The following is a 25,603-nucleotide window of genomic DNA, read 5'->3' as shown; positions in this document are numbered from 1 at the left end:
TCAATGATTTTATCAACTATACACTTCTAAATTCCATAGGTCTGTATTTTAGAAAATAAAATTTAGAAACGCAGAGACGTGTCTTTCTTTAAAAAAATTAATAATCTGAATGAAAAAATTAAATAAAAAATCGTGTATAAATTAAATAAAAATTGTCATAACATCGGTAAAATTGATAAATTCGATATTTTACTATATATGTTATATGTCTCCTATTATATAAGATTGCATGTCTTAGAGCAAAGCAACACAGTTGGCTATCTGTACTGTATCATTCGTGAGGATCGAGCCCTCAACTTAGGCATTATAAGCCCTCTATCTTGCTGTTGACCCAACGTGAAAATATTTTATAATAAAATAGATATAATGTTAATGCTAAGTGTATGTTCTAATTATTTCATATCCAAATATATATTCGATAGAAAAATGTTTTTGCCTTGTGTTATACACGTATTTGTGAAATACGTGTTGTAGGCCACGTGATCTGTCGAGAAGTATGCTTAGCCTGAAATATATACATATCACGAAGCTTCACATGTGTTATGCATATATAGCATTTATGATTTCTAAACCAAAATTAATTATTATGAAACTATTCCAATATCTATTAATGCTGCAAAAGTAAAATTATTTTTTTCGGACAGCACTGTAGTATAGTCTATTTTAGAAAACAGTGTTAGTGAAAGAAGAAAAAAATATCGCTGTGCAACCTGTCCGTATATCGTACACAATTTAAAAAATTCCCCCACACGAATTTTGTCAATATTTTCCGCAGGTAGTTAATCAACACGTCCAACAAATTGCACTCTATAAGACATGTTGTTGCCTATATTTTATGACGCGGCCAAAACTGGAAGTGCCAAACATGTTCAGCGGCAAATCAAACCTCGAACTTTTGATATTCCAATCTGGCGAATCCGTAGCCGACAAGCTGACTTTTAGACCACGCAGGGTCTGAATAAATAAATGAAGCCATAAAAACTGTAAAAAGTAATGAATATTTAAGCTTATAACTCGGCTGTGAAGTTATCACCATTTTCATCTCTATATATTATAAACTTTTTTCAGTCTACATTTTAAAGTACAGATGAATATAATCTCATAAACAAGAAAGCTATCATAATGATATTTATGTTAATTTTTGATATATAAATAAATACTGACACAAATAAACAACAATTCATGCAACAGGTCAGGGAATTGAATAAATGTTAAACATTGTATTAAAAATGGACTGAGATGCATAAATATATTTTGTCACTTCCACATGATACATACGCTTTTAAATTAGACTAAAACGCAAAGGTCACATTAATTTCAAGTTTCATCTAAATTTGGATGGCGTTACCAGTGTAAACGAAGGATACAGGATAACGACAAAGAAATAAATCATAAGTTAATAATCTATTATAATAACTAGCTGGAGTACCCATCGCCTGGATGGAAGCTATGTAAATTCATGATTAATGAAAGGTTATCTTAGGACATGAAAAGGTGTTTCCTTATATGTAATTGTAAAAACGCACCAACCGCCCATAAAAAGTGCAAAACGCAAAATGTGAAACTGCAAATTTATATGTATTTCCCCATGGACCCAACAAACCTTCATAACAAAGTTGGTGAAGATCCATCTACAGGGGCAAAGTAGTGGTAAAAAATGTAAAAACGCCCATAAAAATCGTAAAATACAAAACTGAAAACTTATATGTATTTCCCCATGGACCCAATGAACCTCCATACCAAATTTGGTGAAGATCCATTTACAGGAGGTAAGGTGGTGGAAAAAGAGGCGAAGACGCCCATAAAAACCGCAAAACTGAAAATGTGTATGTATTTCCTCATGGACCCAATGAACCTCCATGCCAGTTTTGATGAAGATCCATCCATACCCTGCGAAGTAATTACATGGACACACAACAGACAGTAACTTTATATAGATATTTAATGGAATGTAATCATTAGAAGAAGCTGGGGAGGGGGTGCTCGAAATGATTACTGAAGATAACTTTTGTGAGGTGAAATAGAATCCCAAAATTTAACGTCTGAAAATGGAAGTTATCAATAAATTTTTTATCCGTTTGTTTCTCCTTATTGGTTATGAGAATGGGAAGGAATTGAAGTTGAACATATTGCAGTGAATGTGGTATTTGCATATGTAAGAAAGTAGTAATATATGTAATATTATGAGCTCCTATAAAAACAGACGATAGATAAAAGCATAATGTAAACAACTGTGTCTCACTCTGCAAAAGATAGAAGTATTATTTGGACCGTATTGTTTAACTATCGTGTATAGCTGCCCGGAAAAAAGATTTGCCGATATCAAAACTTCACATTTTTAAACGAATAAAAAATAGATGAAATCATTGAAGGGTCTGAAATTTCAAGACACTTAGCACTTGAGCATCTACGGGAATGACGCACTTTTCTGCAGAATTAATGCCATCTTTACTATAAAATAAGCAAGAAACCGTTTAGAGTGATAAATATTTTCAGGGAAAACACGTCAAGAGAAGCAAAAAAAAAAGAAAAAAAAGCCCATCATATAATAACTTTGAAACAAACTGAAATACGACAAATCAGTGTTTGCATTTGTTTGTTTTAGTATTTTCGCGCAAATCTGATAGACAGCACTCACCGCCAACTCTTGGGCTACTCTTGTCTAAATGAAAGTGGGATTTAACTGTCACTCTTATAGCGCACTCACATCCGCAAAGCTTGGAGAGTGTTCTTACAGCAATGGGCTGCGAACGATGAACCGTTGGCATCATAGTTCGAGCAAGTTAAGAACTAGGCGACGTCCGGCCCATTACGATTTGAGAATAACCAGGATTAGAAATTTATATTGTAAAAAGCTGTCTTGATTAGCAAAACTTGTTTAACCTTTTATCTAAAAATATGTATTTGAGTAGTAATCTAAACTGAGCTTTTATATCTATTTGCATATATTGGAGTTAAAAATACGTAATAAATTATATAACTGAACAGAGGAAAATAAAACAGAATCTGTTTAAGGTTGATTGTGGAAACAGTTGGAATTCTGTTACTTCATTGTAATCCCAATTGTTAAACAAAGTTGTAGGCTGAAACCTGTCACATTAGTTTAATTTTAGCATTATTGGTAACTAATGATTTATATACTCTACCATGCTGGTTCATCAATTCTTGTGAATGTTAGTAATAATAATAATAATGCTAATTATAAACAATTAATCGTTGTTAAAAATAAAATAAGTATTGTTGTGTTATTAATTTTTACTCCAAAAATTAATTTTGTAAATCACTTACACAAAATGTATAATAATTATAATTCACTTACTTAATCTAGTTTACACCATAACAGTCGTTATTGATGAACATTGATGATATATAAAACACTTTAACCACCACCATTTCGTTCTTTTGCTAGCCGACTTGAAGAGCCCTTGTATTAGCGAAAGCCCTCGTCAGCATTGGTTATGGCAGAAATAGTAAAGTTGGCAGATTACAGCTTACTCTCGTTTGTTTTTATACATGGATTCTTAGAATATTTATTTTCTGTTTTCAGTAACTATCTTTTTTTTTCACCACACACAAGATTGTTAAGACATTTTTTTACATCCCAAAGTACTACTCACTGTATAAACTGATATCTTACTTAAACTTTTACGAAGTGAGTGACAGTTATCTAGGCACGCATTAAATTAAAGCAGTTTGACCTCTATCTTCCGTCACTACAGCTTTGACACGGACCGAGGATAAAATATTTTCTTTTAGCAAATATATGAGCCGTCAATTACGTTGGGAAAAAGAGTTTCGTTATACCTATGGTAAAACATTGTTTCCACCCGATTGAAATATCAGATTGGCTGTGAAACTTAGTTATGCAAGTAAGATCTTCCCGCATTAATAAAATGGTGCAAAATAAATAATTGTTCAAAAAAACATATCTACACCCCTTCTTACTGTCTTCTAGCTGTAGAGCTTGACTGCGCTAGTAATAAAAAAGTACAATATCGAGTGTAGAGTGTGTGTATTCTGAGGCAAAGTCATATTTGGCTATGTGACATGTCCACAGCGGGAAATGGAACCCCGTATTTTTGCGTTGTAAGTCTGTAAACTTACCAGTGACCCACAGGGGGACTCGAGTATAGCAGTTAGTTTTTAGCTTTGTAGTTGTATTTATATCAGTGGCGTAAGTATGCCCCCCCCCATTCCCCGCAACTTTGGGGGAGCGAGCTAAAAGGGAGACTGATAAAGAATTGCTGACAAGGGGAATGAAAATAGAGGGCCAAATTACATTTTATGCGGGGAGGGGGGTATTTTGTTGTTACGTCACTGATTTATATCTGTCCTAAATTGCTCTTAATTTCCTTGAACACCTTCAGAATTTTCTCTTCATGATTTTTCTTTAGATTTATCTGTTCATTGTGACGTTTTATTATAAAGTGTTATATTTAATTAACCTATAAATAAACATATTTGCACGGTCACTGGGTCTTCTCTGTCTTGTCCCCCAGTGAAGCAGCGGTAAGTCTAAGGGCTTATAACGCTAAAAATCTGGTTTCGTTATCCGATGTGGGCAGAGCGCACATTGCCCAGAGTGCAGCTTTATACTTGAAACAAAAATTATTTGTGTTTTGTTTTTTTGCAAAGAAAATGTCTGCTATTTAAGATAATTTTAATTACGTGTAATTTAGATAGGTAATTGAGAAAGATAATCAACAGGATGTTTTTAAGATAATTTGACCAGCTGCATTACTTTAGATTTAAAAATACCACATTTTAAAAACTGTTTCAAAGGTTAAGAACGCTATATTTGTACTTAAATTGTCGCTAACATCTGTTTCTTCTTCGTTTGAGCACTGATACTGATAGGCGTTTTTGAAACTCGATAATAATTATTTAATCTTTACTGGAAAAACAGATTTATAATATAGTTTGAAAATGTTTTATATTTTTACAATTATGACTTGTCTGTCAATACTAAAAAAATATACAAAATTTTGTTTCTGACCTTATCATAATCCACAGTAAAATATCGTTCAGATATTGGTAAAATGTTTAATAAAATTCCGAGAAAGATCCAGTTGCAAATTTTTTCTCGCAGGATAGAAAAATCTACTTCAAAGACACCATGCTCAGAAATACATTCCCACACATCGTTTTGAGAGTTTTCTACACGAATAACGAAGCGAATAAGAAGAAAAAAGAAGAAAGTATTGTTCAATGATGGATTGGACGGCTGTTGACAAAACTAAAGGAACTAAATACTGAGACCCAAAAACCCATTAGGTATCATTCCTTGAAATGTCGTAAATACCGTTCTTTTATTGGTGAAACGTATTACACGAAACAGAAGAGTAGCTCTGGTAATAAAGGACCAAAAAATTGACCTCACACCACAGCCTTTCAGTAACAAGTGGTCCTTGTACAAAAGTATACCCTAACATGTGACAGAAGTGACCGGTGCTTTATTAAGATTTTTGATTTTTTTCAGAGTCTATGGTAAATGATACTTCCAGTATAGCTATACAAATCAATTCTAAGAGTTCTATAATCTGTATTTCACAGATAAAAAAACTAACAGTGATTTTTAAAGTGTACTGCAAAGGAAGCGCTAAACGGCATTAGAGTCAGGTAGAAATTTAAAAGTAAGAAAGAAAGATATTTGTCAGCCACGTGTAATATCTTTATACTATGGAAACTACACAGACCTCTGCTTAACGAAAATCACTGGTTTACACAAACGGTAAAAAATGGGATATCTATAGATATCTAATCACCGAAACATTAAGTGGTGCATGAAAGAACAATTATAAATAATTCAAGTAAGAATGCTAGAAATGCTTGTAACTTCTGTAAGGATTCTAGAGTACAGGTGTGTGTGTGGGTAAGCAAAATTCACATTGTTTCCTTAACCATTGTGAATGTAATGTTGGATAATATTTTCCATCATCGATATAGCAATACTCCATTGATCAGGATTTTATGATCAAATATGTTTCATGTTTGTGAGATACGTTTGTAAAATGTTACGGCTCAGCCAATTGCGAAGAATGGTTTGTAGCTTGATGCATGAAATGAGAGCTTGGAATTTTATGTTAGACATCTTTCAATGTCTAGTTTTTTGTTATGTATAATATGCATGGACCCAAGCAGCTTTGCAGCATACATGGTTTTTAACCTCTAGTCATCGAGTAAATAATGATCTTGTAGTGTAAAAACTCGCTAGATGACGATCCGGAAACTATAATTCACACATTGGTAATTCAGGGTCCTCGTTTTGGCCGTAAACGAGTTTGAAGAATAACGTGCAATGCCTGTAGTTGTATAGAGTGCGTGTGCTTACATCTGTACTGATACCTTCCGTTGTTGCCGTCCTCTAGTGACGACAAGAGAAAACCCCCAAAATCAGCGTAGCGATCTATTCAACTTGGCCGCTAACTTCTCTTTCAAATCTAATTCGCTATAGTTGATTGCTAACACCAATGTAGGTATTGAAATCAACGAACCAATGTTAGTGGTGATAGCCTAACAGGTACAGGTCGGGTAATTCATAGTGATCTCCTCTGATAAATCACCATGGCAAAAAGCAGATGCACAAACGTAATTTTATCAATAGTTTCTTTATGCTTCAGTACTGATATTGCTGAGACTAATCAGTGAAAAGAACGATGTGACATCTGGTGGAAAAACATAACATCTAAAGCCTCAATATGCGTGAACGACACACCATGTTCATTCCCACATGAAGGCAAAAATCAAAACATTCTCCTCATGAGACAGGAGTTATTCATTTAATATTTGCGCCTGTGATCAGAATATACAAAGTTATTCATAGTGAACTCGTGCCAATTCACTAGTTAAGTATCTATGTCTAAACATTTTCGTTTCACTCGCAAGGGTGTACTATAGGGCCAGTAATAACTTCTGCATCCTTTTACAGCTCTTTCATGCACGTTTGGATATTTTTCATTTGGAAATAAGGTTTCAGAATTCTTGTAGAAAACCATATCTTTTAAAATACACTGTATTAAAAGAATTACTATTGTTAAGTACTACTTAAGACATACAGACTGGCTGTTAATTTTACCAAAACCAAATATATTTAGGCAAGTGTATGTGTATATATATATATTGGATCTTAATCCGGGAGACGCATTAAAAGTGAAGTTTTAACATTTCTCGCAATTTACAAAATTGAAAGTCCTTAGGCAGAAAAACTGATTTTATTCCTTATTATAATTACCAGCCAATTTCGGGAAGTGAAATTCAGTGTCCAGTAGAGCTGAATTAACTGCCATTTATAAGAACGACACTCTAGGTCCTATGCTGTGTTTCGAATTGACAATTATGTGATCAAATAGTACTCCTACAATTCCAATTTTATTGCCCTTATTCTTTCTCTTGGAAACAGCTTTTGATTTCGAGATGTGGCTGGACGCTTGTGAAGCGAACCTCTGATTTGTAAGTCTTCAAAAACTTCAGATCTTTGGTTATTATCTTACTAATTGTACCAGAAGGTATTTCCGCTTCATTGCAATGACATTTTTTGTCTCCTTCTTTAATCACTTTACAGATGAGTGGGAAGCGGTATTAAAATCGTTTGCTGTTGTAGACGCTTTGTCGTGCCAGTTTTTTGAAATATTGTGTCCTTTTGCTCTAAACTGTTTAACAACCTTAGAGAAGACTATGTTCTATAAAATGCACTGTATTACAACAACTATTATATAACCATTAAAGTATATTAATATCACTGAGCCCAAATTTATATATTTGCGCTATTATATGCGTATGGCTGTATTATACGATCAATACTAACTTATGTATTCTCTTACAATCCTTTCACACATTTTATTTTCTTTACCTTCAGATTTTAATATTCTTGGAAAGTGGAGTGAAGAAATAGATTTACACAGAAAATAAAATACCTTTGATAAAAAAGCTTTCCCATATAATAAAATAAACGTTGACTTTTAATTTTCAAGAATATGTGAACGATATCTTTATTGTCTCCTAGAAATAATTCTTAATTATATCAGGTCAAAATGATTATCCATTTATAAATATAAGATCGATTATGAACTCTACAGATAGTTTTTTTATTATTAATACCATAAAAAGTTGTAAACTGAAGTAAGGTTTGATTTTTAGCAATATGATATGCTTTATGTACCACTCAATGAAAGTACATATGCAAATTACTTAAATTTCTAATATATGAATTGTATAATATACATATTACTCTCCAGTGTTGTAATGTAATTACCGTAGTATCGGCCACACTTGCTATAGTTATATTATAACTTAATATACAACGTTGTAACATCGCATATTTACCGTATCTTCTGCCAAATCTCAAACATTTTAATACATGTGCTGCCTTATTAACTTTATTGAGATTTAAAGCACTGAAAAATTCAAAGCGTTATTTCACCACTTCACATGAGATAGTTATATTTCACTTTTGGTGCAAATTCGAATATATTAAATACATATGTATATAAAACGGAGGAGAGATGTATATATAGATAGATACGTATTGACCGATTCAACAGATAAATAGGGCAGAAATGTAATGTATACAGAATGCTGTACAAATACTTTCTTTGAGAAATCAAAAGAAAAGCCTCTTCAGGTTTATGATGAAAGGACTGATATATATTTACATGTATAATACATTTATTTATAATACACTAACTTATAACGATTCGAAATGCCTTATTCAATACGTTTCGTAACAAAGCCGTTTCATTTTTCATTGGATCTTTGTTCAAAGTACACAAGGTCGCTGATGTGTTTGTGAAATAACACTGGACGACATTTAAGTCAAAAATGAAAGAGACGAACATTATTTATTTTATTATTATTGTATAAGCATCAGAACATTCCAAGGATAAGACTTTTAATTTAAGGTTACACTTATACACATAACCTAAACAATCTCTAGAGGAATATATCATTATTTTATTATCCCTACACTTGTAAGTATTGTTTGCTTATCTCTCTATCAGGAGAGGTTTATCAGCAGATGGGTCCACAAAGCTCCACTTTTTTGGTTTTCTTTATTTTAAAAAGAACCACCTTTGTATCTTTTATGTGCCCGTGTTTCTAATCGCCATCTTTTAGAAGATGTGGGACTTTTCAGTTGTTTTACTGATATTACAACAACGCTATGTGACAATAAGTGCGTGTAATTTTTACCGCGTGCTTTTAGAGTGTCGAAGTGAACTTAAACTAAAACCTGCTATAAATAATGTACTATTTGCTGAATGGCAGTACTGATTCATACCGTGTTTTTCTACCAGTTTGATCACACAACTGCTAAGAATAGCACAAATGCATTTATAATGGGATACAAGTACGAGAAGATACTACAAGATTATACAACATACACTTTGAATATTTAAATATGGCCGTAAGTCCTTAGATAATGTAATGGTGTACGTTAGCAAATGATGCATTAGCATCACTTGTGAATAGATAAAAAAATAACAAAAACAATTCGGCATAAAAATAATTTGAGTGAGGAAAGACTTGATTAATTTCAAGTACAAACTGATAATTATATGGCCTTTTCAAAAGTAAGATACTATAAATTTGATGAAATTAAAAGTTTAAGTAACAGAAAACACGAAAGCTTGCCTGAAATCACATTAAGTTTTACTAAACTGCCCTATATCAATCTACCCGCGGTAGGCACAGTGCAGGTAGCCCATTGTGCAGCTGTGCGTTTAAAAACAAATAACTCTTTACCAATCACTAAGAATTCAAACATGATAACACCGATTGTTACAACTAGCGAAGTCCCCTCCTCAATGGCTCAGCGGTAAGTATGCAGGCTTACAACGCTAAAATTCGGGTTTCGATGCCCATAGTGGGCAGAGCCCAGATAGCCCATTGTGTAACTTTGCACCTAGCAACACCTAAGAACAACAATAATTTTTGTTTTTGAATTTGATGGTTAAAGCAATTTTTGTTTGCAACAATTACTATGTATAAAATAAAGAATAAAAAAGATGCAGGGTTTAAGAAGCTGCCCTTAAAGGTTGATGAGATTTTCTTCGTATAATAATCACTTATTTGGAGATCAAAATCGATAAACCATTATATAACAACTTAGTATCACACTTTCACAGAGCAAATATCAAAACAGAGATTAGAGTTAGTGAAAATTATGCCGTAATCGACAGAGTATGGGTATATGTGTAATTTTTAATTTACAACCGCACGTGTAGAAATATGAAACAAAAACGGAATTAATATCAGCGAAAAAGAAAAACAAGAGACTAACTCACCACCCAGAATTCCATCAATACTGTGGTCCGCCTTCTTGTATCCTTCACAGTTGTTGTAATAGTCATTCGAATCATCTGGTTGCATATCACCTCGGAGAACTCGGTTAATATAACTTACGTTTGGTGCAGAATTCTTGTCGCACACTCCATCCTATGGGTAATCAAAAACATATAAATGACGTAATGATTAAAGTATGAATAGGCCCCCAAACACGCATAAACATACCTGTAAGTAATGAGAAGATACAATTAGTATGACAGCTAAGTGTAAACAGATGTATACGCTGATTTGTGAGTCGTTTTTAAACACATAATTAGTGTGATAACTAATTATTAAAGTTGAAACACACACACACATACACCTCGTCCTGTGGGCAGTTCAAGCATGTGGTTTTTATGATTACTAGAATAAAACTAACGACAAAGCTAGTTTTGTGGACAATTAGATCACTTAAGGAGCTGTCAAACTCCTGCCCATTGGAAAATTTGAACATATAGTGAGTGAGTGTGATCATGAAAGTAAGACTTGCCACACACACTGTCCCGTGAAAGAAGAAAGGTTTAGCAAGTAAGATAGAACTCTTTAAACACACTGCTCTATGGAACACCATAACACTTATTGTGTTAATTTAGAGCCTCCACACACGTATGATTCTATGGAACACAACATAACAATTAGTATGCTATCTAAGTTAGAACTTGTAACACGCACATATAATATAGACTTTCGAAGACTTAGAATTATTTGTTTAACAACAGAAGTTGTATACTTGTACTTGCTATAAATCCCCAACTGTAAAATGATCCCCGGTTTTAATTGTAAAATCTGTTCTATAACTAAAATATTAAACTTAGGCTAGTTTTCAAGGTCATTCTGTTTATGATAATTGTAAAATATATAAAAAATAGATTTAGGAAATGGAACTTTATACGGAAACAGCACCTTAAACTCACGTGAGCTAGATGGCCAGGTCAGAGACCCCTAAGGTTCAGGTGTAGCCATTACTAATTTTAAACCACTTACCAGAGAAAGGACAGCCACCCAGCAGCACTCGCCGTCAAAGGATTTTGTCCTGCTCTTTTGAATCGGATAACAGAGTTGACTTTCATTGTTATAACGCGCCGTATTTGAAAGTACAGCGTGTGTTTAGCAGCATCACGTCTCGAACTTCAGTGCAGCCTGTTTCACTAGCTACAAAGGCCACGCCCAACCCATGAAATAACTAGTATGTTTAACGATTATAATGATGACAATAATTAAATAACAAAACAAATAACTGTGACTCTTTATTTTTTCTTGCGGAATACTTGCGCCACCTACGTACTTCATAAAGATGTTATGGGAGAGATATTTACTATCAATTAAGTTACAGCTTAACGTTGAAACGTCCAACCGAGAAACGTCTTTACGGAACATTTGTATATCGTATCACATACGAAGCTAAGTAAAAACCAATTTATACAGTTATGTTTATAATCACAGGCTTTCATGCTGACTCCACATCAAACCTTATACTCTCAAACCCAAAACATTCTCCTGAAGAAGAATAGTCTCGTTTTGAAAAATAAAACACAAAACATGATATTCTACGACCCCGTAATGTTTAGAAATCAAATCAGAGAGGAAATTGAACTTTGACTACCGTAATCATCAGAAAGGCTACCTAACTTATTCAGAATGGTTTCCAATAAGAAGATCACATTATATGAACAAACATGTAACGTCTTGTAATTTTCATTACGAAAAACTAACAAAAACGTTTGAAAACATGTTACAACAAAGTCGCAAATTCAAAGAGAAACTTAATGAGACAAATAGTAAGATTGCTATGCTAAGGTAAGCACAGAAATGTACGACTCGTTTATTTTCTTTTCTGTAAACTTTTCTACGCATAAAACGCGAAATAACAGCGTACTTACCTTTTAACTATCAAAGCTGAATTTTAAATCATTTTAATATTTGAACTTGCCAAGGAATAATACTTGTAATACACATAGCATGACGAGAGGAAGGCCCTCTCAGAAAATTCAGTTATTAGTTAGGGCGAAAACACCCTTTGTAACTATTTGAGAATCATATTCGTTCAAGAGTGATCAAGTAAACAGTTGTAATATGTAAATATCATTAAGTATTTTATAACATACTAGACGAATATATTTTTATTCAGAAGAGTTTTTTTAATTTTAACACTTGTTTATATACTTGGTTGCAAGTGCTTGATGAACAGAATGCAACCAGCTTTAAACTACGTTGATACTGCCTTTAGAGTTGAGTGATTTGACCCGGGACTTGTATTTTTTCGTTTGCCTTATTTACTGATCTTAGTGTATTGTCTAGTATTTTGGGTGTATATGGAGTCATAGAAGTGAGAATAGCTGGTTTCTCTTTGCTGTTGATCTGAATTGACCCGGCATAGCCAGGTGGTTAGGGGGCCCGACTAGCAATCTGAGGGTTGCGGGCTCGAATCCCCGTCACACCAAACATGCTCGCCATTTCAGCCGTGGGGGAGGGGCGTTATAATGTAACGATGAATCTCACTATTCGTTGGTAAAAGAGTAGCCCAAGAGATGGCGGTGGGTGGTGATGACTAGCTGCCTTCCCTCTAGCCTTTCACTGCTAAATTAGGGATGGCTAGCGCAGATAGCGCCCGTGCAGCTTTGCGCGAAATTCAAACTTTAAATGGTCTGAATTTTCCGATGACGTGGATGATTGTGACAAGTATTCGTAAAGCTAAAGGATTAGATCATAAGAACGGATAGCTCTCACTCAAACGTTGTCTGAAATTCTGCCCAGCTGCAGAAATAAACAGCCTGCAAATGTAGTGTAAGACCTTGTTCACTATAGTGTTTCACTTACCTATACACAGTTGACTTGTGCACGTTTTTATGTGTGTGTGTGTACTGTATAATTAATTTTTGAAATCCTTTTACGTCCATTTCTTCATTTCCGACTTTCAGACTTTTCTATCCTTCACATACAAATCCTATCGAATCTACCGTTTTATGATTTTTAATACTTTGCTATCCAGTCTAATTCACCTGAGAATACCGAATGGTTACTAACACCTCTACGTAATTTAGGAAAATTCAACATGTTGGTTGTGCAATTTTTGATGGAGTAACGTTAAAAGAACGTACGTGATTTCAAATATATTTTTATTTACCTTTATCAAACGATCGCGGATCTCCCAGTTGAAAATACCTATATTTTCTTTTTTGTATTCTTTTATTTTCTGCTCCACATCAGGATTGGTCACTCGAGTTTTACATCCGCCAATAACCCCTGGTCGAATACTGCCGGTCTCCTGAGGCAAAAAAAAATAAATAAAGAAAATATTGCCCTTTGTTAATCAATTTTACTTATGGTATTTAGGTGAAGTATAACCCAGATCTTATTAATCAAAAAGTTTATTATGTTTATATACCAGCCTAAAACTTCAATACCGACAGATATATAGTTCATATAATACCCTTCAGGTATATAAAATCCTAGTGACGTATTATAAAATTATAGCTATCAATGTGACATAAGTATTAACACAGGTACCCATTATAAGAATAATACGTACAAATAAATGCCCACGTTTTAACTGTGTTCTGTCATGTCACAGCTGATCTTTTGAATCTGACCAGCTTGTGTTTCATTTATTTATTGTTTGCGATACGACTTTGAACACGTAGACTAAGTGATATGCTCTCTGACAAGATACTTGAGTGAATGTTCGTCGAAAATAGTCTGTAAAAAAGTACTAACGTTTTACGACAGTAATTACATATAAAGATATCTATAGGCCCTCATAATTTTATTTTAGGCTATTAAACTATGTTACAATATGTATTTCTTTTTGTATATTGTAGCGTATGTAGTTAAAGGTAGATTTTTTATGTGTAAAATACTTTTTTCTGCATGCATTCAAAGCATATGAATACACCGCTGCAAAATACGATGCCAATAACACAATACTTTGTAGGTCTAAGATCGCCATTAAGTTTTTAAATAGTTTTTCAGTTATTATTATTAACACCATGCTTGGGTGCGAATAAATTGATCTCCTTTCCGTTTTACTTAAAACTGATTTTCGTAATATCAGTTAAATTATACGCTCATATAAGAATATGTAGCTTTGTGCCATTATGTTTGTCCACTAATTTTTCCCAATTACGTTTTCAGTAAATTATGACATAAACTTAAAAGTGCTGTAGTATATGATGTTTGAACAACAATAACCAATTCTGGGTGTTAATCGTTTAAATAGAATTCTATTTACCTACGTAAACATTTATAACATACAAATACCACACGCTGTCCTGGTATGTGGGAGTATTATTGGAAACTGGATGTCTCTTTGCTTAGAATACTAACTTGATTCGGAACTCTCCTTAAACTTATTAAAACATTAATTCTTTTCAGACATAAGATAAAAGTATATCACGTTTTGTATCTCCTATCCAGATAGCTGAAGGTCGTGCAATCGATATGTTGGTGAAGTGGTTTTTATGGGATTCTCCTTCACATACAACGTTTAGGTCTCAGTCTTTTCTTAGGTATTAAGATGGAAACGTCGTATAAAAAAATTAAGAAAAAAAGCATCATTCACCATAACTTCTCATGCCATTGAGCAAAAGAATTTACTTTGAAAATGTAGATTACCTCTAAGAATTAACTGTTACCCAAAGGAAGAACAAAACCTAATGATGACTGCTTACAAGCTAGATATGCTTTTAAAACTTCCCAAAATGTACAAAATGATAACTGAGAGGTGTGCAGCCTACAAAAGTTAATAAAAGTCACTAATCTCTTGCTTTACAGTGACCGTTAAATATCAACATCATTATCAGTTGCAGAAACACCATAGTTCACAGAGCGCTTCACAACAATCACAGACAGCGTCTTTTACATTCTCATTGGCATCTTAAAGCCTTTATACAGATCTCCAATGAAAGTGTAAAAGACAACTGGAGTGATTTGTGCGCTACAAACAAACATAGCACATGCAAGCTGGGATGGGGATTAACAAACACCACAAAACCATAACGAAAATGTGAAGACTTATTATTAAACTGTTATAGATAAATGACAATTTAAGAAACCCGATATCCAAAGCGCTTTGTTAAGATGAATCTTTAAAAAAGTAAGGTATAGTTTCTGAGGGCTCCATATCTCCATCTGGTTTAATTGGATTTTTATTCAATTTTAGTTTATTCTATTTATTTCTAAGTATTACAATAAAGCAGTTGTTGCTAGACAATTATATTAAAATACACAACACAGTTTCAACTACAATCAAAGTCTTAATGTACGCTTTTGTAAGAACTGAAAATATTGAAAATTTCCAAACATTAAGCTTGACAAATAGATGGATTTACCTGATATCTGTTGAGAATCTTGGATACACAACCATGCGACACTCTTAGTTGACGACTTATCGTACAAGGTCTGATTCCGGCAGCAGCCATCTCTACAATCTTTAGACGAATGTGATTGGGCAGAGGTCGGCCGTTGATAAAGACACCACCTAACTGATTTACCCGACCTTGACCTAAATTCAATTTTATTTAAGTTAGTGAGAAAAACTTAATGAGGTCTAATAAACTTAGCAACTGAAGAAAAAAATGCCATTATTGAAAAATAGATCGAATTAAATACTGAAACAAAGTCTATAAATTTCACGAACATTAACCGCAATTTTAGTTATTTACACAAATACACAACGTAAACAAGTGAACATGGATAAGTCAATTTTCCATCACTGGAACATAATTATGAAGTTGTATAACAAGATTAAACACATGACTGGAACATAAGTATGAGATTGTATAACAATATTCAACACATGACTGGAACATAAGTATGAGGTTGTATAACAATATTCAACACATGACTGGAACATAAGTATGAGGTTGTATAACAATATTCAACACACCTTAAGCTTATAGGAACAATCTGAATATGCTAATATAGTGGAGACGTATTTATTTTTGGTTCATGACGTGTTCCGGAATATTTAGCAGTGCAATGACACAAGAATGGACTTATGGCTGAAGGAATATGTTACAGTTCTTTCCATGTTAAGCCAAAAGACACAACATTTTGAAGAAGGGAGTCTGTGTTGCTCCCCAGTGAAACGGAAAAACCCACATACTTGTATGTTTGGTTAAGACAGCAACGGTCTCCGAAATTACACCACAGCCCACCGAGATCAATGTCTTCGTGTCCAATGTGAAGGCTATGGTTATAAAATTAAAAAATTCGACCCAAAAACAATTATGATGAAGTTCATTACAGTTGGTATCGTCTACAAGTTGATAAACAAGGACAGTTTGTTGATGAAGGTTCACAAGCCAAAAGTTCCCAAGATTCCAACCAAAATAAGAAATCAATGGTTGTTTTCATGAGGAATGCATAAAGAAACAAAAACACAACTGAAATCAAGGCCCATTCTATTCGACTGTATACTTAGACCCCTAGTTCAACAACAAATAACTTCAGTTCCTTGATATGCCGATTCATGTGTAGTGAAGGGTTTGTAGGAAAAAAATTGCCAAGATGCGTGATTTAAGGTCGATCTCGCCATCCTTGACAGAAGTTTGTTGCAGCAGAAATTGCAGTGTTTGATAATAGCGCGTTCTCATACCAATTAGACTGAATACAATTGACATACGATGGAGGAATCAGCTCCAAGGGCAACACGTGTATAAAACATAGTTCTTATGAAGCGCGTTTAACCCCAGTACAAGAGGCAAATCAAAATAATCATAAAGACTTATTAAGAATAAAATATTTTAATTGTTTAACTGACTCAACTGAAAAACATTAATGCATTAACCAGAGTGAAGTAGGTTTTTATCTATGCTGAGAAAAGATGTTTCCAAGTGTATCCATAGGAAATATAGTATGTGAAAAAGCAAAGCAAAACAAGCTAAGTTCTGTTCTTTCTTTTTATTAGTTACGTTTTATCAACCAGTTGAGAATTTAGTGTATCTGAATCCTCAGTTTTTAAATGATTTTATTTATCTAATTAACTCTAATATAGTTGACAGTATATTAGCAATAAGCGAAAGTAGTACCATAAACCACCGCAAAGTTTACAAATAATAACATCAATATAAATAATATAATAGTTATTCAAGTATATAAATATTTTTGCTCAGGATTTTGTGCTCAAATCAAAATCATATTTAACATTACTTTGAAATGAATAATATATTCGTTTTCTTAATACTATTTGTTTGTTTGTTTTGAATTTCGCGCAAAGCTACACGAGGGCTATTTGCGTTAGCCGTCCCTAATTTAGCAGTGTAAGACTAGAGAGAAAGCAGCACCACCCACCGGCAACTCTTTCCAACGGATAGTGGGATTGACCGTCACTTTATAACGCCCCAACGGCTGAAAGGGCGAGAATGTTTGGTGTGACGGGGATTCGAACCCGCGACCCTCAGATTGCGAGTCGAGCGCCCTAACCTCCTGGCCATGCCGGGCTCTTAATACTGATTAATCAATATCATAAAAATCAATGTAGTTATAATTTGCTTTACATACGATTTTTCTTTCAACCAGTTGTCATAAAAGCACACATATTCAAAAGTGTGTTTGAAAATGCAAGACTGGAAATGATTCCAAGAAGCGGAGTAATGTAAGTTAGACATAATGCAATGAAAAGTGACGAATTAAAGACATTATTTCCAAATAATCAGCAATGTAACTGTTTTTGATTTCATTACCAAGTACTCTCAACATTATAAGTGTTTAATTTTATCTTAAATTTAAGGATAAAGTCTCCTGTGCTACATTTGCAAAGAAGTTTGAAAATATAAAACTACAAAATCATGAAGTACTCGGATCTTTGTTTGTTGTTAAGCACAAAGCACCACAATGGTCCATTTGTGCACTGCCCACCTCGGGTATTGAAAACAGATTTTTTTTTTGCGTTATAAGGCTTCACCACATCTACCGTTGAGTCACCAGAGGCACCTACATATAAGTCTGAGGCTGTTTCTTCATAATGTTCTAACAAATTCTGCATTACAAATTGCTACGAAAAATAATTTTGAAGAGACTACTGAACAAAATATCTATATGATTTTAAACGAGAACGTGGAGCAAATATGCATGAAAATAAATTTACATTAAGCCAAGTATAATCACAATTGAATGAGCCGTGACACATCAGTTCTTTCAGAGTATATTTGGCAATCGCACGTGTAATCAGATGAAATGTCACTAGATTCAAAACAACCATTGTTTTGCTAAAGATAGACGAAATTGTAAAAACGTTCAGCTAAAATGCGAGTCAGATTAAGCATAAAGTCCAAAGCTTCAATGTACGATTAAACATGTATGTAATTGTTTTCATGTACACAAGATTAATAATTGAGAAATTTTGACCAGCGCAAAGTCTCCAGTTAATACCTTGTTCTTGTAATTATTCTATATTTTAGGGAGTTTTTCATTCATATACTAAAACATGGAAATAACGCAAATATGCAACTAAATATTCCACTTTTGTAGGAAGGATTGTGTTCGTATACTGAAACATGGAAATAAAAGAAATGTGCAAGTAACTATTCTACTTTCTTAGGAAGTATTGCATTAATATATCATTAATATATATCATGGGTATAGTAATATGATTGATTTTCGGTAGGTTAGATATTTTCCCTAAGTATTTTACCCATTATTTTGAAAGTTATTTATGTGTGTGTGTGTGTGCCGTGAAGTGATATGTTAGCTCCACTATGCTGTATTGTGGTTCACTGTTTATGACAGTCAGTTGATTTGACAAGTGGTTGAGTGTCACCTTATGGTAAATATTAGTCCGCTGCTGGTGAATGCAAAACTCTTTGTTCTTTAAATATAATACGATTAGGCTTCAATCTGATGATCAGAATTATTACAGTTTATTTAAGTTCAAACATGATATATATATATATATAAGGTTACAAATATTTTAAGAATAAATTTTAACATATATAAGTCTGCTCATTTTTGGTTATGGCGAAGTTCGTGTATTTAACATCAAACTTTTCAAAGAATCTCCACGCGGTTTTCAACGCAGATATTTTACAGAGCTTTAATTACGTTTATAAAGTATCAAACCTTACTAAGAAATAAGAAGAAAATACGTGTCAACTTTCTTAGATTTAGGGGGTGGAGAGAAATATTGAAAGTTCGATTTAAAAATGACGCGAAAATGCTTGAAAAATAGAGATGGTGACCTAAAAGTTAAGATGTGATTTAAACTCACTTGTAAAACCGTCTCAAAATTTTTATGGAAGCTACAATAACACTGTTTCATATTTTTTACTCTCACTTGTCATAAATTTGAGCTACTAGTGACAAAAAACACGCCCCCTTACATTTACAAGACGTATTACTATGGTGTCAGAAAGAAGTGAAGAAAGTATTGTTGATTTTATATTAATTTCAGAAGTTTTTTATTATAAGAGTATTGTTTGCGTTACAGCTGACTGTGTCTCAACTAAAGTTATATTATTTTGAAGTAGGTATACACGAGGGTGATCCGCTCATTGTGTTTCTTGTCACCAAAGTTCCAAAGACTTTCAGGATATTCACTTCTACTCATGTTGAGGCCTATTTCGCCATTTTTTATTATTAACAGTTTTACAGTCTAGTGGTGCTAAGATAATAGATGAGTAATTAAATAATGCTTTATCCAGATACATAGAATGTTTCAAATATATTTTATATTAATTATGTCTACCTTGACTTAAGATAAAATACTTTTAAATGAAGTTGTTGACAGTAAAGTATCATGGAACGCATCCTTTAACTTTTATAGAAATAAATCACGAAGGAATGGCGCCGTAAGTGTAGGACAAAGAGCTTCACCAATACCTTTCATTCATATATATCCCTAATCGTGTCAAAGCTGATGCTAGTTTGAAAACAAGATGGTTTTACTTCAAGATGAACATGTATAAAAAGAACTCGAATACTTCATTTCTTTTACCAAACTTTGCTATATTTATCAAAATCCTTTATTTAACCAGTTTCGTAACAAAGCAGCCTACTATTCGGTATAAAAACCAGAAAGCAAATAAACGCTGAAAAGGAAAATTTAAATTGATATGAAATACACAAATTTTACTTTAAATTGAAAGTTTTTAAAATTTTATATATCTTTTTAACTTTTAAAGATTAAAAAACACAGGTTACAAAATAAGTTTCGAGTCAAAACTTAATTAAAAAAGTATTTAGATTAACATCAACATTAAAACATTTTCAACTTTAACAAAATTACTATCATGCATTACCCAAGATCTATATATTAATTCGAGTCTGCGGACTTGCAATGCTAGAATCCGGGTTTCGATACCCATGGTGGGCAGAGCGCAAAGAGCCCATTGTGTAGCTTTGTGCTTAATTAAAAACAAACTAGAATTAATTTACATAGGTATCATGTTAGAAATCCGGAAAACTCTTACCTCCCAGTAAGTGAACATTTTCATTTCTGTAATACCAGTTTGCAAACCTATTGAATTTATCTTTTTTTTTCAAAGTTATTGGAATTGTGATGAAAAAGAAAAAAAGATTAATATTTGAAAATGCGTTATTGATGGTTTAACGCTTCTTTAAATTCTAATTGAAAACCGTTAGGAGGCGATATGTTTACTAAATAAGGATCCAGTGGTTTTTGCGCGCATTTTAAATGGATTCGGTATACTGTGGATAACTTCAACAAAGTAAGTAAAGTATTTTTCAAAAGAATATATGTAAATTTGGGTAATATATCAAAGTAATTTTGTCGTTAATGTTAAAACTATTTTGATATCGATGTTAATTTAATGAGTTTTTAATTAGGTTTTGATTTGAAACGTTAGTAATAAAATAAATTATTTTGTAACATGAGTTTTTAAAAATCTTCAGAAAGTAATAGAATATAAGATTGACAAAATTAATTGAAAAATAAAATTTGTATATTACATATTAATTTTAAACTAAAATTTAATACTTTTCAAAAGAAGTGTTTAGTTGTTTTCTGGTTTTTTACAGCCTTTATATTGGAGAGTAGGCAGTTATGCTACGAAACCAGTTAAATATAAAAGTATGATAAATTTGTAAAAGAACAAATGATTCGAGTTTTCATATAATAAACTAACAATGCATAATGATTTCTTTGATAAAAGTAAAATAACATAAAATCAAAACTAGTAGGACAGGATATATTATAACTTCTAAGCGATACTATTAATGAATATAGCATTAAAGAAAGAATAAAGTATACCTTAATTATGGAAAACACAAACGCTAGCTGTTATCTTGAACTTCAAGTGTTGTTACCTAACATTTTAAAGAACAGTAACATTTTCATGTTGATTATAATAAAGTTTTGTCTTCAAGTATGTCGTTGATAATGAAGTGGTCACATGAAAGTTTACAGACTAAGCCCCTTGTCTTTTTCTTGCCTTCTCTCTTCTCCAAAACGTCTTATAACATAACCCCCCCCCCACACACACACACAATGTATCAAAACAGTTAAGCAATTTAATTAACGGTACTTTGTATCGAAGAGTGTTTTACAAATCAAATGTGACAAGAGAAGGAGGGGGATTTTGTATGAACTTCTGATATCATGGTGTTATTTGAACATCACACAATATTGGTGTACACAGATTCTTCGAAAGGAAGCTAAATGAAGACAACATCGTAAGTCTAACCACTTCCGGCCACATTTGGACGGTAGTGTACCAAATGTTTTGTTGGGTTTTGAACATCCACAGTAATTTCTTTCATTTCTAGCCTGGTTAAAATTAATCAGTATTTCACACAGTGCTACAAGAAATATCTTCACTAACATAGTCAGTGAATGCTATAGTAAAACATCGTATTATCAGATATGAGTCAATTCAGACCACTATTGTCGATATAAACAACCCATAGATTTTTGTTTACAATTTCGCGCAAAGCTACTCGAGGAGTATCTACGCTATCCATTCCTAATTTTGGAATTGATAGTCTAGACTAGAGGGGAGGCAGCTAGTTAATAACATCGCCAACTCTTACTAGTCTTAGACTTCTCTTTATGAACGAATAGAGGAATTGACCGCCACATTATAACGCCCCACGGCTGAAAAGGCGAGTATGCTCGACAGCGCGAACAACCATTAGAAATCCTAAGTGGTTTATGAGGAAAATTCTTAAGTGTATAACTTGAATCTATCTATTTATCTTACAATTCACGCATCTGTTTTTCTATTAGTATTTTGCAAAATATTCGAAACTAACCACAACGGGTAATAATTCTAATCATATCTTTCTGACACTACAAGTTGTGAAATTGATACTTCAGGAAGTCAAGGGGTTAATTAGAAAACTAGTGGTAATAAATCTAAAACGTTTGTTACAGGTGGGGTTCCCAGGGGTTTTCTTGCAAAGTAGCTGTTAAACGTCATTTGTGGACGAACATTTGAACAGGAAGCTCATTTATCACACGCAGATTAGAAACAGGATCTTGTCAATTCACAAGTAAACGTTTTAACATTTGTAATTACATGTCATGTTTCCGTGATTTTTACCTAGTTAATAATTATCACAAAGTTTAATTCAGCAAATTAAGTTAAATTTAAAAATGCAATTGATAAAAATCATATATTGATCAACCAGATATTTTCCTCTTGGTTCAATATTACCATATTAATATAAGTAGTTTTTATGACTGCTAATGTTGAATTGCAGGTTTATTATCATTAAAAATACAGTTTCTTCACACAAAAATTGTTGTTTAATTATATACAATCATTCGTATAGAATACAAAGACTGCAATAATGTAGAACAACACGAGCTATTTGAATAACTTTAATCATGTCTCAGCTAACTCGATTTTCATTAAATTACAGTTGTAAAAGTTGAACATATAAGTTTCTTTATTTGAAGGTAACTGTCGGCGTGTTTCAATTTTAATTCCATCATCAACATTAAACCTCCGTGTACAATCATAATCGCTTATATACACACATATTTTTCTCTATATAAGGAAAGAACTTATGGAATCATAAGTGTGATAAAAAAACTATGTGAAATATTACTCTTTTTGTGTGTTTTATTACTTTAAATGTACACTAGTTCTTTCCATATTCATTTAACGTTTTAAGAAATAGGAAAGCAATGAAATAATATTCTATGATTTTTGTATCATGCACATTGAATATGATTTTAAGATAAGCTTCCGTGTTTTACCTCATTTTTACCTCTTCAACAACTCTAAACAAAGCACATAAAGTCAGCACCAACAAAAGTTGTAAAATACTTAATAATATTCTTAAAGAAGAACAGTTAGCTATTTGGAAGCGCTCAAGTTTCTGGATATTACAAACTGTTATATTTTAAATAATACACAAAAACAATGGATTCGCGCAGGTCTTACTTAAAACAAAGCTAAAAAGAAAAGAAACACTTAAAGATAATGGGAATTCACATACCTTGGAACGGATACCCAGTGAACATTGGACGGATGTTTAAAGTATTAGAGGCAGCCACCATGGAAGAGATGTCCATGAAGAACGTTAGTGTATGGAAGTTGAGTTAACGACAGTTGAGGAACACTTATTTGATTTTTTTTTTAGAGGAGATCGAAGTTCAAATGACAATGCTACTGAATCAACAAGAAAATATGTTGATGTTTTGGAATTTAATATACTGAACCCAAAATTTCTGTGTACAGTACAACTTATTGTCAGAATAACAAACTGACGATTAAGTATCTGTAACTGGACGATAGGAATCAGTCACGACGAGCAGGCAACTTCCAGACGAGGTTATGGATTAAGACAGCTTTCTATTCTTTGAACTGGACAAGAATTATTCTGGCTTATGACTAACTCATTAAAGACACCGACTTTTTCAACTGGCCAGAACATAATCACTTCATCCGATTCTTTTACCCTACTTTGAATGGAACAGTAGCTTTCCTGAGGGCAACCACAGTCCTGATTTGTCTCAGCTATCGTAGTTGAGCCCGCCCATTGGTTGGTCGTACCTCCGCAGGTGCGAGGAATACCAAGGTAGGCTGGTCCATTAGTCTCCCGTCGACTGACAAGAATCCATGCAGCTAAACTAGGCAAAACTCATAATATGTCTTAATGGTCATCCATTACTACCCTGGGGTGAAGAGTTTGTAATACTGCAAACTTTTGCGTGTTTTCAAGTGATTTGGATTTGTTTCATCACACCATTGCTGATATTAATAAAAGATGATATATCCAATGCATGCTCAGCTTAATATGACCTAGTTCGGTGGATATTTGCTTTTCCACAATGAAAAACTGTAAAATAAACTGCTACGAATTGTTCAGAATTTCTGAAAACTTAGTGAACAAGGAAAACTCAACTATTTACAGCTATGAACCAATAATTAGCGTAAACAATGAGTAATCTTATCATTATCTAATATAGAATAAAGAGAACACCAGGGAGGGGGTTTACGTTTCAGTTGTTTTATAGATTAATAGCACTAAATGAACTTTTGTAAATGACTTCTGGAACTTCAAGAGGGATGGGTTGTACTTCCGAATCGTTTGTAGTTTAGTAATAGTAAATATGACTTCAAATTGAATTGGCTGTACGTTCCAATTGTTTGTAGTTTAGTAACAGTTACGATTACTTCTAAGCATCTTCCGTCGTTTTATAAACACTGATTTACACATAGGCTCAGTGCATTTATCATAACCCAAACAACAAAACATAACAAGAAAACCGAACAGGGTTTATGTACAAGAATCTTCAATAAATATTCAAGAAAAGCTTTTGTGACATAAACTGTTATAACAAGATGGTCTGGACAAAGAACTTTCTTTTTTTTTTCAATATTAACGTTGAGAAAGTAATTATTGCTCTATTAGTGTTGGAAAACACTATCACCTAGTTTTCGTCCTTTATATAACAATTGTAAAGCTGGAAGGAAAGAACGGAAGAACACAATTATAGATTTGAATCCACGCTCGATACCTTCAGACGTACAATGGGGGTGTTGTTGTATTTCATTTCAATTCAAAATAGTAAACGTGTTTTGAAGTCGTTTTCGAAAGATTGTTATTTAACAGAGAAATAATTATATATATATTGATATAAAACTATACCTGAGCGTCAAATATTTTACGATTGACTTTTAATTATGGGTTTAAATTTGTGTTGATTACTCAGGAAGTAGATGTGAAAATCTATTCTTAAATTTATTCGAAAAAATATGAATGATATAACTATCAAAATAGTAAAATAATTTGTAAAGAACACACTAAGCTATAAATTTAAAATGAGGTAAAGTATACTCTTAAGAAAGAATTATAATACTTTAAAGCAATCGTG

At 33.0% G+C, this 25,603-nt stretch overlaps 1 protein-coding gene across 1 annotated transcript in view; it reads right to left on the bottom strand.

Moving 5' to 3' along the window:
* Window positions 1-23,746, bottom strand: part of LOC106476245 (paired box protein Pax-7-like) — a 41,976-nt gene extending 18,230 nt beyond the window's left edge. Inside the window, exons 1-4 of the mRNA XM_013936913.1 lie at window positions 23,722-23,746; window positions 15,648-15,820; window positions 13,445-13,585; window positions 10,281-10,431 (exon numbers count right to left, since the gene is read on the bottom strand). Of these exons, the coding sequence (XP_013792367.1) occupies window positions 10,281-10,431; window positions 13,445-13,585; window positions 15,648-15,820; window positions 23,722-23,746 (490 nt within the window). The remainder of the gene's footprint in view (window positions 1-10,280; window positions 10,432-13,444; window positions 13,586-15,647; window positions 15,821-23,721) is intronic.
* Window positions 23,747-25,603: the final 1,857 nt, after the last annotated feature.

This window comes from Limulus polyphemus, unplaced genomic scaffold (genome assembly GCF_000517525.1).
Source record: "Limulus polyphemus unplaced genomic scaffold, Limulus_polyphemus-2.1.2 Scaffold153, whole genome shotgun sequence".
Taxonomy (NCBI): Eukaryota; Metazoa; Arthropoda; class Merostomata; order Xiphosura; family Limulidae; genus Limulus; species Limulus polyphemus.
The sequence above is the reverse complement of the archived record's forward strand: the minus strand, read 5'-3'. Positions and strand labels throughout refer to the sequence as shown.